The following is a 12,691-nucleotide window of genomic DNA, read 5'->3' on the forward strand; positions in this document are numbered from 1 at the left end:
GTTACAATTATGGTAAATGTTACGAAGGAAGGGTACAGGTGCTGTGAGACCATATAGTGGGGGGAATTAGCCTTTGCTGAGAGGACTGCTGAGGGTAACAGCAAAGGGCTGAGAAGGACTTAAGCCTGCTTTCTTTTTCACATTAAAGTCACTTGATCTTTCTTTCTGATACCTTTGTAAGTTCATTCTTTATCCTTTGAAGTTCAGTACATCTCCAGAATTAATGGTGGCATTTTTCCTGAAATTTAGTTTATAATTTAATTCAGCAAAGATTCTCCTTTCCTTTTTTATTTTCAGGGACTATTTCTCTCCCCTGTTTTGTCTTTGATTACTTTTACCATCCATTCATTCTATTCTCCTTTGAGAACACTAGCTATGCATTTGTTGGCTACCCTTTGTTTCCATGTCTATTATATTTTCTATAATCACCTGTCCCTCGTTTTTCTTTGCATTGTCACTTTATGTGATTTCCTTTAGTGTACTCTGTGCATCTCTTTTTGCACTTTGTTACTGTGTTTTAGTACTTTTAGTATGGCTTTTACTTCTGTATTGGCTTTCCTTTTTCTTTTTCTTTTTTTGACTTCTGCCAGTTTACTTCTTAAATCTTTCTGATGCTTTATCGCTTTTCTTGATATCCTTTGGGATCTTTATGTCAGCCTGTGCTGCCTTTAATTTCTGTGAGAGTATGCAGGCTGGATTCTGGACAATAAAGGCAGGCTCTCCACAAGTGGCTCCCTTTGATTTCTCCTCCCCGGGAAGGACTACTTCTCCTGGGCCTGTCCATGCCCTTGTTCTCATTGCACCCATCAGAGGAACTCTGTACCACTTTGTGAATTTTGGAGCATCTACATGCTTGAATTCTAGCAGCTTTTGGTATACTCCCTCTGTTCCAGGTTTTCATAGATTTGGAAGCTGTTTTCTCCAGTTTGTGGTTTGAGACTGTGGCCATTGACTAAGCTTTTTAAATTTATTTTTAATTAATTTTATTCTTCTGATTGATTTCAGTTAGTTTTAAGGGAAGAGACCACCTAAATGCCATGTTACCATTTTCAAATAGAAACTAGCAATAGGACGTTATTGGAGATCTCTGTCATGCATTCTTGCTATTTGTGGATTTGCAGATCATCTTGTCATAAAATGCTATATAGTCACTCATTTGTGCATTTGTTTACCCACCCACCTGTCAACAAACCCATATTTGAGTGTTGCCATAAGCTTGGATGGAGATGCAGAGAGGAACTATTCATGGAAGGGTAAACTAGTTCTTGCTAGAAACTTCTAGAGGCCAAGGGCATTCTTTTCCTGTTGTTGTTGAGGATTAGGAATGTCCCCTCTGTCCCCACGGTTTAAATTTCTTTTTAGTTTTCTTTTTGTCACAAAGGTAATACACGAGTACACATTTCTTATAAAAACTTCTGATATTGCACATAAAACAAAAGTCCACCTTGAAACCCTGCTGTTGCTATGCTGTCCTCCTCTGCCCAGGGGCTTCTTTGGTCAGTTTGATGTTTGTATCATTTTTTGTTTTTAATCCTCACCTGAAGATATGTTTTTATTGATTTTTAAAATTTTTTTAGAGAGAGAGAAACTTTGATGTGAGAAACATCGATTGGCCTTAGCCAGTTTGGCTCAGTGGATAGAGTGTTGGGCCTGCAGACTGAAGAGTCCCAGGTTCAATTCTGGTCAAGGGCACATGCATGGGTGTGGACTTGATCCCCAGTAGGAGGCGTGCAGGAGACAGCCGATCAATGATTCGCTCTCATTGATTTTCTACTTCTCTCTTCCTCTTCTCCCTTCCTCTCTGAAATCAATTTAAAAAAAATTTTAAAAAAAGAAAGAAACATTGATTGCTTGCCTCCCATATGTGCTCTGACCGGGACTCGAACTGGCAACTCTTTGATGCAAGGACTGTCGCTCCTGCATGCCCACATTGGGGATCGAACCCACAACTCAGGCATGTGCCCCAAACTGAAATCGAACCGTGACCTCCAGTTCATAGGTCAATGCTCAACCACTGAGCTACACCAGCCAGGCTAAATTAAAACTTTTAAATTAGAATATTGTTTTGAATATTATCACAGTTCTTTGGTCTGTTTATTTCTTTTTCTTTTAAATGTATTTTTATTGATTTCTGAGAGGAAGTGAGAGGGGGAGAGAGAGAGATAGAACCATCAATGATAAGAGAGAATCATTGATTGGCTATCGCCTGCATATCCCCCACTGATGATTGAGCCCACAACCTGGGCAGGTGCCTTGACTGGGAATCGAACCCACGACCTCCTGGTTCATAGTTCAACGCTCAACCACTGAGCTATACCAGTCAGGCCTTTGGTTTATTTATTGATGCATTAAATATACACAAAAGGTACATCAATCATAAGTGTACAGCTCAGTGAATTTCTACAAAGTATCCACCACCCAGATTTAAAAAATACAAAACATTATTAGTACCCCGGAAGTCCCTCTTTGTGACAGAGAAGGTCACTACTTCCCCCAGAGGTAAGCACTGCCCTAAACTCCAAGAGTAGATTAGATCCTAGGAAATAACCTTAGGTTAGTTTTGCCTATTCTGAAAATTCTGTGAATGTAATCACATAGTATGCATTCTTTGGGGTTTTTTAGAGTCTTCAGTTATTGTGCATGCAGTGATTGGTTCATTCCTATTGCTGTATAATATCCCATTGTACAACTGTACCATCCAATTACTTACTCATTTCATTGATGATGGATATTTGGTTGTTTCCAGTTTGGGACTTTCAGGAATAGTGCTGCTGTGAACATTCTGCATAGGAGATGCTCACAGGCAGTGGAGGAGAGGGTTCCATTTCATGAGGAAACATTTACAGGGGACTCACAAAGCCCGCGAACATAACTGACCTCAACCCCAAACAGTTGCCGGACTGAGGGTTCTCACAGGGCAAGTTGACAGCACTTGTCTCACGTGGAGATGATAACACGGTAACAGTGCCAGCGTAGGATGGTATTGGGTGCTACGCACAGCAGGCCAGATGCAGCCCCTTGTTCTGGCTTGGTCTCTGGAAGGAAGGAGGAAGAGAGGCTGCCCAGGCAGCATGGGTGGGGTTTGAAGTTCTGGATGGCCCAAGTGTAGTTCCAATGTCATTGCTTTTGCCACAGGGCTTTTCCTAAGGAATCCGAAGTTTTGTCCCACCCTTTCAAGTGTAGTCCTTTTGTCTCTCAGAGAGGGAGGTGGCACTGAAGAAAGTATGGAATAAGCCATTTGAGTTTAATGGGAGGGAATTTGATCACATGTTTGCTCCTTTGTCTCTTGTAGCAAAAGGTTCCATTGTCACATGCGGTGGACAGTGAAGATGAGGAAAATATTTCTGAGCAAGATCCACCTCTTATATCACAGCATACACAAGAAAAAGGTAAAAAAAAAAAAAAAAAAAAAAAAACAAACCCAAAAAACCAAACACCCACAATTTTTCAAATAGTAAAAACATTTTGTGACAATAAATGTTGGTTAACTTGGGGGAACATATAGCCATTGCACCTCCATACTTCCATATTCAGGAATATTTCTGAATTTTATTTTCACTGGAGGTAAGTTACTCCAGAGTCAGTTGCCTGGATATTAGGTTGTACTCATTTTGGAGTCTATTTCGTAAGTTCTGTCTGTCAGCCCTGAGAGGACACCTGGGGAAAAGGGCTTCCGCTCAAGCTCTGAAGCTCTACACACTCCTTCCCCCTGCACCCCGACCGAGGCCTGGCGTTGCAAGGGCTGGAGCCCAGTGGTCTCCATGCTATCTCCAGTGCCTGGAGTTAGGCCCAGCCCACAGCAGTCCGTCTCTAAGAGTTTGTTGGTTGAATGAGTGCACAGACCTGTTTATAATAGAACTCTAACTGTATGTTGCCAATTGTCTGTATATTTTGTCTGGCACTGTGAGAGAATTCAGAGTATTATAGTAAAGGTAGGGAACTCTTTTCAGTTTCCTAAAAGATGGCTTATGTTTGAGAAGTGAGAAAGAGAGCCTGACATACAGTGGGCACCAATAACTGCTTTATCAGGACCCTCCTGAGAGTTGCTTGGGCTCAAGGAGAGGTGGTTGGAAAACAGAATGCCAGCTAGTAATACCTGGGCCAGAAACACCAATTGGTTAGGTGGCATATTTTATCCCTATGGGAAAATCTGTGTGAATATTAAAGTCATATAAAAACTGTATTCCTTTCCCTGACCGGTTTGGCTCAGTGGATAGAGCGCTGGCCTGCGGACTGAAGGGTTCCGGGTTCGATTCCAGTCAAGGGCATGTACCTTGGTTGCGGGCACATCTCTAGTAGGGAGTGTGCAGGAGGCAGCTGATCGATGTTTCTCTCTCCTCCATGTTTCTAACTCTCTCTCCCTCTCCCTTCCTCTCTGTAAAAAACCAATAAAATATATTTTTAAAAAACCTGTATTCCTTTATTAATTATAGAAGTACTACTTTTGCTCTGTAAAAAAACGGAAATGCATAAATATATAAAGTTAAACACACATAATTGTACTTCATAGATAATTAATTTTATTTTATTATTTTTTGTTGTTGATCCTTACCCGAGGATATTTTTTTCATTGATTTCTTTTTAGAGAGAGTGGAAGGGAGGAAGAGAGGGATAGAAAAAGAGAGAGAGCAAGAGAGAAACATCAATGTGATGTGAGAGAGACACAATGATTGGTTGCCTCCCACAAGCACCCCAACTGGGGCCAGAGATCGAACCTGCAACCCAGATATGTGCCCTTGACTGAGAATCAAACCCACAACCCTTCAATGTTCAGGCTGACACTAACCACTGAACACCACCGGCCAGGGCTAGATAATTACTTTTATTATTTTAATTTTTTTTATTGATTTTGGAGAGGAAGTGAGAGGAGAAGAGAGAGAGAGAGAACCATCAGTGATGAGAGAGAATCATCAATCAGCTACCTCCCGCATGCCCCCTACTGGGGATCAAGTCCACAACCCAGGCATGTGCCCTGACTAGAATTGAACCTGAGACCCTTCAGTCCGCAGGCCGATGCTCTATCCACTGAGCCAAATCTGCTAAGGCTAGATAATTACTTTTAACATACAATTCGGTATGTATATAAAATACACATTATTTTCGTACCTTCCTTTTTTAAATCTAAGACACATCCTGAATATCTCCTTATGTTCATACATGTCCATCTACTTCTTTTGTCTTTGACTTTAGAGAGGGAGAAAGGAAGAGAGAGAGAGAGACATGAATGTGAGAGAGAAATATTGATTGGTTGCCTCCTGTACACATCCCGACCCAGGATGGAATCCACAACCTAGATGTGTGCCCTAACTAGGAATCAAACTGGTGGCCTTTCATATTTTGTGCCAGTCCCTTCTGATCTGCAAAGTTTCTGTTGAGAAATCAGCTGATAGTCTTATGGGAGCTCCAATGTAGATAATAACTGTCTTTAAGATTCTCTCTTTGTCTTTAACCTTTGGCATTTTAATTATGTTGTATCTTGGTGTGGGCCTCTTTGGGTTCATCTTATTTGGGATTCTCTATGCTTCATGGACTTGTGTGTCTGTTTCCTTCATCAAGTTAGGAAGTTTTCTGACATTATTTTTTCAAATAGGCTTTCAATTTCTTGCTCTCTCTCTTCTTTTTTTGGCACCCCCATGAATGTTGGTACTCTTTTTAAAATATATATATTTTTTTATTGATTTCAGAAAGGGAGAGGGAAAGAGAGATATAAACATCAATGATGAGATAGAATTATTGATCGGCTGCCTCCTGCACACCCCCTACTGGGGATCGAGCCCACAACTCGGGCATATGCCCTTGACCGGAATCAAATCCAGTACCCTTCAGTCTGCAGGCCAATGCTCTATCCACTGAGCCAGAATGTCTAGGCCTGTTGGTTCTCTTAAAGTTGTTCCAGAGGCCCCTTAAACAGTCCTCATTTTGTTGGATTCTTTTTTCTTTTTGCTGTTCTGATTAGGTGTTTTCTGCTACCTTATTTTCCAAATTGCTGCTTTCATCAGTCTACTGTTGATTCATTTTACTGTTTCTTCATTTCAGTTATTGTACTCTTCATTTCTGTCCTTTTTTATGGTTTTTTTAAAAATCTTCATTTCTATGTTTTTATCTGGTTGTTGAAGTTCTCACTGAGTTAATCTACCTTTTCCTAATTTCCTTGAGCATCCTTACAACCATTGTTTTTTAATATATATATATATATGTATTGATTGATTTCAGAGAGGAAGGAAGAGGGAGAGAGAGATAGAAATATCAATGTTGAGAGAGAATAATTGATCAGCTGCCTCCTGCATGTCCCTTACTGAGGACCAGCCCGAAACTCAGACATGTACCCTGACTGGGAATTAAACCATGACCTCCTGGTTCATAGGTCGACACTCAACCACTGAGACATACTGGCCTGGTTATCGCCAGTATTTTGAACTTTGTATCTCTGGTAGATTGCTTGTCTTCATTTTGTTTAATTTTTTTTCTGGAGTTTTGTCCTCCTGTTCTTTCATTTAGGATATGTTGCTTTGTCTCCTTGTTTTGGCTGCCTCCCTGTGTTTGTACTAGGTAGAGCTGCTATGTGTCCCAGGCTTTGTAGAGTGGCCTAATGTAGTACATGTCCTGTAGGGCCCACTGGCACAGCCTCTGTAGTAACCCAAGCTGAGCACTCCAGGTGCAACCCCCCGCACCCCCCACCATATATGGGCTATGTACACCCTCCAGTTTAGTAGTTGAGCCTTGATTTCTGTCAATGGGAGGGATTGACCCCCAGGCCAATCAGCTGTGAGGATTGGCCAAGACTATAGCAGAGGAGCTTTTGTGTAGGGGCCGACTACATGGAGCAGGACTTGCTTCAGCAGGGCTCAGTGCCAGATGAGTCTGCTGGTGGAGGTGATTGGGTGATGCTCTTGTGTGGTCTGAAGCTGTCCTCTGGGAGCATTGGCCCAGGAGCCTCCCTGGAGGTGCAGGCCACAGTTAGCCACTGCTTGTGCCATGCCAGGGACCACCCAGCATGTGGCTCATGCAGATAGTTGCCACTTGTGCTGGGCTTGGAGGTGCCCAGGAGAGGCCAAGCTATGAACCAAGGCTGGCTGCTACTAGTACTGGGCTTGGGCTGCTTGGCAAGAGGTACAGGGCATGCTGAGGCCAGATGCTGCTTGTTTGAGATTTATGAACCTTTGAGAGATTTTAGCAAAGTCTGAAGTTCAAGCCAAGCGGCTTGGGTGGGTCTGAAAGTTGGGTGAGGATCTCAGGGAATCACCCAGGTAGGGTGAACAGTGTTAGCCAGGTAAATGGAGACTCAAGTATGTGCCTGCTGTCAGCTCTATGTGGGGAGGACTCAGCAAAGGAACATGTCTTCTGCTAGCACTTCTGTCTGGGAGAAAGCTACCCCTCTAGCCCTCACCCCAAAGCCAGACAATTTAGTTCCTATGTTCAGAGCAAGTGAGTCTGAGTAAGTCTGAGTGTGGGCCCTTTAAGAGGAACTGCCTGGGATCCCAGCAGCCTTCCGTCTTACTCAGACTCAGTCTCTGCTGTATTATGGGGACTTCTGTTCCTGGCCCTGGAACCCTGGGCTGGGACTCCTCCCCAGCTGAGATATCCCTCCTGATTCTTAACCTCCTCACATGGGTGTGGGACATGACCATTCTGCATTTCTGCCCCTCCTACCGGTCTCCCTGTGGCTTCCTTACTTATAGGAGTTCTGTTCAGCTAGACTTCAGGCAGTTCTCAGTGATGGTTGTTCAGTAGTTTAGTTGTAATTTTGAAGTGGTCACGAGAGATGTCAGTACTGCGTTTACCTACTCTGCCATTTTGACTAGAAGCCTGTCCGCCCCCATTTAATCCCCTGCCCTCCCCCAACTTTATTTTGTGAAGAATTTAAGGGACACATAGAAGATTCCATTAAATAGGAAAGCAGTAGATCTGATATAGCATTGGAAGATACCAAATCAAGAATATTGTAACAGTTATTAAAAATGTAAATTATTTTAATTAATTTTTTATCAGTTTAAACATTTGCTCATCAGAAATTTATTCAGCTTACTATGTGCCAGAAATGATGGAGCCACAGCCTTTACCCTCACATTCTAGTTGCAGGGGAGGATGTGTAGACGGTAAACTGCCTGGGTGCGAAGGCTGGTGGTAGAAGTGGGCACAAAGACCAGAGAGCATTCAACATTGTCTGCCAGTTGTAGAAAGTGGCAGGGAGAAGAGGCCATTAGGCCAGAAGGACCGGGTAGGATTTCATCTGGTGCCCAGTCCAGGCTGCCCCAAAACACGTGATCAAAACCAGGTTTGTTAATACTGAATGTCAACTTTAATTGGAAAAATGTTTAAAAATACATTTTTTAAAAAGGCAGTTTGTTTAAAAATAGTGGATTAAGATGACTTTTTGGTAAAAAATAAGCTCTTCATTGATTAGTTGCACAAGTGTTGGTAATTGTAATGAACCAATAAGCAGATTTATAATGTTGTATGCATCTTTAAGCATTTTTGTTTGTTTTTCTGAATTCTATATTTTTTTTCTTTTTGCATATTTGCTTCTAATTTATTTCTCAGCCAGTTATTTCTGCTCTGCAAATTAATTGTGGAAAGTTAAAAGCAATGAACTTCTAAAAAGTTGAAAACCCAACTTTTCACTACAACAAGAGGTACAGGCAAACTGGGTCATAAGGTCAGCCTCTTCCTGGAGGATATTAATCACAAGTATATATTTATAAGTCGAAAATGAGTTACTGGACAAGATTTGTTTTCATGTGTGTCATTGAGGCAGTTTGCTTCAAGGAACAACTACTGTTCTGACCAAGTTGGATGCTACTTCCAGGCAGGGTAGGCCCAGCCCATTTGGGGAATGGCAGGTGGAACCTGTGGAGGGAGTACTGCAGTGAGGTATGTTGGAAAGATGGGGAGGTGCCCTACATGGAAAGGGCTCAGAGCCACACTGAGGCATTTGGCCTTGGTTCTGCAATCCTGTGAGCCACTGAAGGTGCTCAAGAATGAGCAGGATAGTCAAGGATGAGCAGTTCAGAGCTGGGCTCCCGGCCTCGCTCTGGGACCAGCTTGCCATGCAACCTGGCCACGCCTGCTGCTGCTCCCTGCCTTGTTTAGCTCCGCTGTGGAAGGTGAGTTTTGGTGATTGTACTCTTCTGAGATGTCAAATGTCTTTATCTGCTTTTAATTTTTTCTCTCATCTTTTTAAAATCAGATGGTGAACATTCTGTTCTGACTTTAAAGGTAAGATTAGTTTTTCAAAAACTGGTTTTCTCAATAGATTGAATTTCTACCATAATGTTTAAATAACTTTTGATTTTTTGAGGGGAAACCTCCCTTAAGAGTTCTTTCTGATTGGATGTTTCTTCCTTTTTTTAATCCTCATCCAAGGACATGCTTAAAGAGAAGAAGGGAGAGAGAGAGAAATATCGATCCGTTGCCTTCCCATGCACACCCCAAGCAGGGATTGAATTTGCAACCCAGGTGTGTGCCCTGACTAGGAATCAAACCAGCACAGGACGATGCTCAACCAACTGAGCCACTGTGGGCAGGCTGAATGTTTTTTTTAAATACTTAAAAAACTTGAAGAAATTCATATTTTCCACAGTTTAAAAATGAAACTAATGTATTGAGAGGTTTGAAATCACTTACATAATTTGTAGAATGAATAGACAATAACTAATTCGCAAACATGGAAATAGTTCTAACTTAAGTTTTGAATTGTGTGAGGTCTTAGAAATTTAAAAATTAAACATTTCTCAGTAGAATCTATATATAAAAAAGCCTAATATGCAAATTGTCCCCACGGGAGTTTGACCAGACAGATCGCTTGCTATGATGTGCGCTGACCACCAGGGGGCGGCACAGAACGAAGGAAGGCTCCAGCTGGCAGCCGGAAGGCTCCAATCGGCCCTGATCGCCAACCAGGCCTAGGGACCCTACTGTGCACAAATTTCATGCACCAGGCCTCTAGTTAATTTATAAACCTTATCTACTTTTTCAGCAGAAATTAGAAACTTAGTATCAGACTGATGTGTAATGGAAAAATTAACAAAAGTTAAAGCTTTCCCTTTCCTCGAGGTTTTGTGTTGAAAAGCAAGAACTTATATTCTTTTCTCAGCACCCTGAAAAACATGCTTCTCTGCAGTTTATGGGGTCTTCTTGCATGTCCCAAGGAGAAAAGCCTGGCTGGAGTTTGCTTTGCACATCTCTCTGCTCAGCACCTGCAGCCATATCACATGCTTTAAGAGTGTGAAATGATGGCCCATTACTCATGGGACCTACATATAGAGACAGTGACTGACTGAACTTACAGGCAAAAAGGCAGAAAGTTTGAACAGAAGATGCTAACACTCTCAATTTATTAGGCTCATGACTTTTTTCCCCTTAGGATGAAAAAACACCATTATGTGGAAAACCTCCACCCTCCCCAGGTATTTGCTTTTTGAATTTGATTATGATTGAAAAGCTTATAGTGGAAATATGTCCTCTGGAGCTGTGCTCAGATCCTGGGAGTGGGGGCTGGAAGGACCTGTGGGGTGTGCTTAGATACTGGGAGGGTGGGTATATGCAAATAAGGGTTCTGCTCTGGGGCTGGAGGCAATGTGAGATTTAGAGATGTTTTCTGGGGCACTCTCCCCTATAATGTTTGTGGAGCTTCGGTAGCTTTCAAAGTGAATTTTGTAAATTTTGTCTGTTAGGCTTCACATCACTATCCAAAAACTGTATTGGGTATCAAGACTTTTCAGCCTGTCCTCCATTCTATCTTAGTGTTGACTTGACTTTCACCCATTCTATCTCTGTGGTTTTGGTGGTGTTGTAGGAGTTTGCTAAGGCTCTAACTTCTAGCCCATAGGCTCATTCGTCTTTGTATATATCCTGCCACTTAGCCCATCCTTTGAATTGATGTGTTACTCAAAATGTTTGCTTATATGATTTCTATGAAATATCAACAAGCATCTCTTTGAAAATGTTAAATATACTTATTCCAAAATCTTGTCATTTTTGTGCCAGCCACTCTCTCCTCTATAATTTGACTTGGGTGCTTCTCTTGGCTCTGACACTTGCTGGTTCTTGGTGGTGTGCCCCCCTTGGTCCTTGAGAGCCCCTGTTGGTCTGCCTGGAGATGCTGTATCTGCTTACTGCAGGCTGCTCAGATGGGGAAACAAGCAAGGCTGCCAATTGTACAGCCTGTCTCCAGTGACTGACGGGCCAGTCAGGGGCTTTAGGGGTCCCTCTTCCTTATGGGATTCTACACTCCTTCGGGCCTGCCCTGCCTCTCAGACTTTAGTGCCTGCCTGGCCCAAAGGATTTGAGCTCCAACTGGTGCTCTAACTGGACAACTTTCTGGGCCATTTAGGTTCCTATTATCTGCCAGGGTGAGGCATCCCCACTTTTGTAGCTGATGTCTCCTGACATATTTTAGGCGGCAGCTTCTGTCTTCAACCTAATCTCAATTGTTTTCTTTCTGGGGTTCCCCTCTTGTTCTCAGTGTAACTCTGGAGTTACTCATTTCTTAGCCTTTTCTTTCATGTTCTAAAGACTGGATATATGCGTATCAGGGTCAGAGGGTGTTATCTGGAGTCACCTTTCCCCTCCCTAGCTTTTGCCTGTTCCCTGGGGTGCGTGCTGAATCTACTGTCTGGAGCCACCAGCCTTCCCCCCCTTGTCTATCCACAGAAGCTCTGCTTCTGTTTCCACCTCCATTTGGAGGTGTGCCCTGGCCAGGGAGCCCATTGTAGTTTTCACCTTTTTTGAGCTCTGTGAGCATATCTCTCCATGGAACATCGCTCTGGTTTCTTCCCATCTTTCCTTTTTCTTTTCTTTTTTTAATATATTTTTAGTGTTTTCAGAGAGGGAGAGAGAAACATCAATGATGAGAGAGAATCATTGATCACTGCCTCCTGCACTTCCCCTACTGGGGATCGAGCCCACAACCTGGGCATGTGCCCTCGGCCGGAATCGAACTTGGAAACCTTCAGTCCGCAGGCTGACGCTCTGTCCACTGAGCCAAACCGGCTAGGGCTCTTCCCATCTTTCTTGCTTTTCCTTCTTAAAATCCTTTGTGATCTCTGCTTTCCTTCTCTCCATGGTGCCATCAGATACTGCCCACATCCTGGTGGCTCCCCTCTGTTTCAGCCGAGGCTGCCTTCAGCGCTATGGGCCTGTGTCCTAAACCGAGCTTTGCTTCTCTTGCTCCACTTGTTTCCTTGTCTGGCTAAGTGTCTTCCAAACGCAGATCTTGATTTGCCCCTCCCTGTTGGGTCCTGTGGGGCTTTAGCCCCTGAGTCTTGCGCTCATATATCCCTTCTCTGTTCCCATCGTAGTGCTGCCCTCAGAGCTCCTCTGGGCTGGGCCTCATTCCTTCCCTTTCTTTACTGCTGCCCTGAGGGACTCATCTGAGAGTAGAACCTCTTCTTTTCACACCTCTGCCCAAAAACCTTCCTGGTTCCTGGTGGCCTCCACTCTGCATATTATGATATGCAAGCGCCTCCCCTGAGTCCTGCTTCCCCCTCTGTCACCTCTCTTCTGTCATCCACTGTAGTCTCATCAGACCACTCATTCTTTCTTGTGAGGCCATTCTCTTTCCCAGGAGCAAAGAGGATAACATGAGGCCTGACACAAAGTAGTTGCTAACATGGTTTTTCAAATGAAGTCTCACGTAATTTTGATGTAAAATTGTAAATGTCAATATTTTAAAACGTTTTCCTTATACCTT

The 12,691-nt window shown here is 43.0% G+C and overlaps 1 protein-coding gene across 2 annotated transcripts in view; it reads left to right on the plus strand.

The window, feature by feature from the left end:
- The window catches only part of CEP89 (centrosomal protein 89), a 92,951-nt gene that overhangs the window by 25,342 nt on the left and 54,918 nt on the right, over positions 1-12,691 (plus strand). For both annotated transcript variants that reach the window (XM_070398336.1, XM_070398337.1), the window contains exons 5-7: positions 3,293-3,389; positions 9,188-9,216; positions 10,364-10,406. In XM_070398336.1, coding sequence (XP_070254437.1) covers positions 3,293-3,389; positions 9,188-9,216; positions 10,364-10,406 — 169 coding nt within the window. The remainder of the gene's footprint in view (positions 1-3,292; positions 3,390-9,187; positions 9,217-10,363; positions 10,407-12,691) is intronic.

This window comes from Myotis yumanensis, unplaced genomic scaffold, assembly GCF_028538775.1.
Source record: "Myotis yumanensis isolate MYYU_CA2020_CCGP unplaced genomic scaffold, mMyoYum1.0.hap1 SCAF_18, whole genome shotgun sequence".
Taxonomy (NCBI): domain Eukaryota; kingdom Metazoa; phylum Chordata; class Mammalia; order Chiroptera; family Vespertilionidae; genus Myotis; species Myotis yumanensis.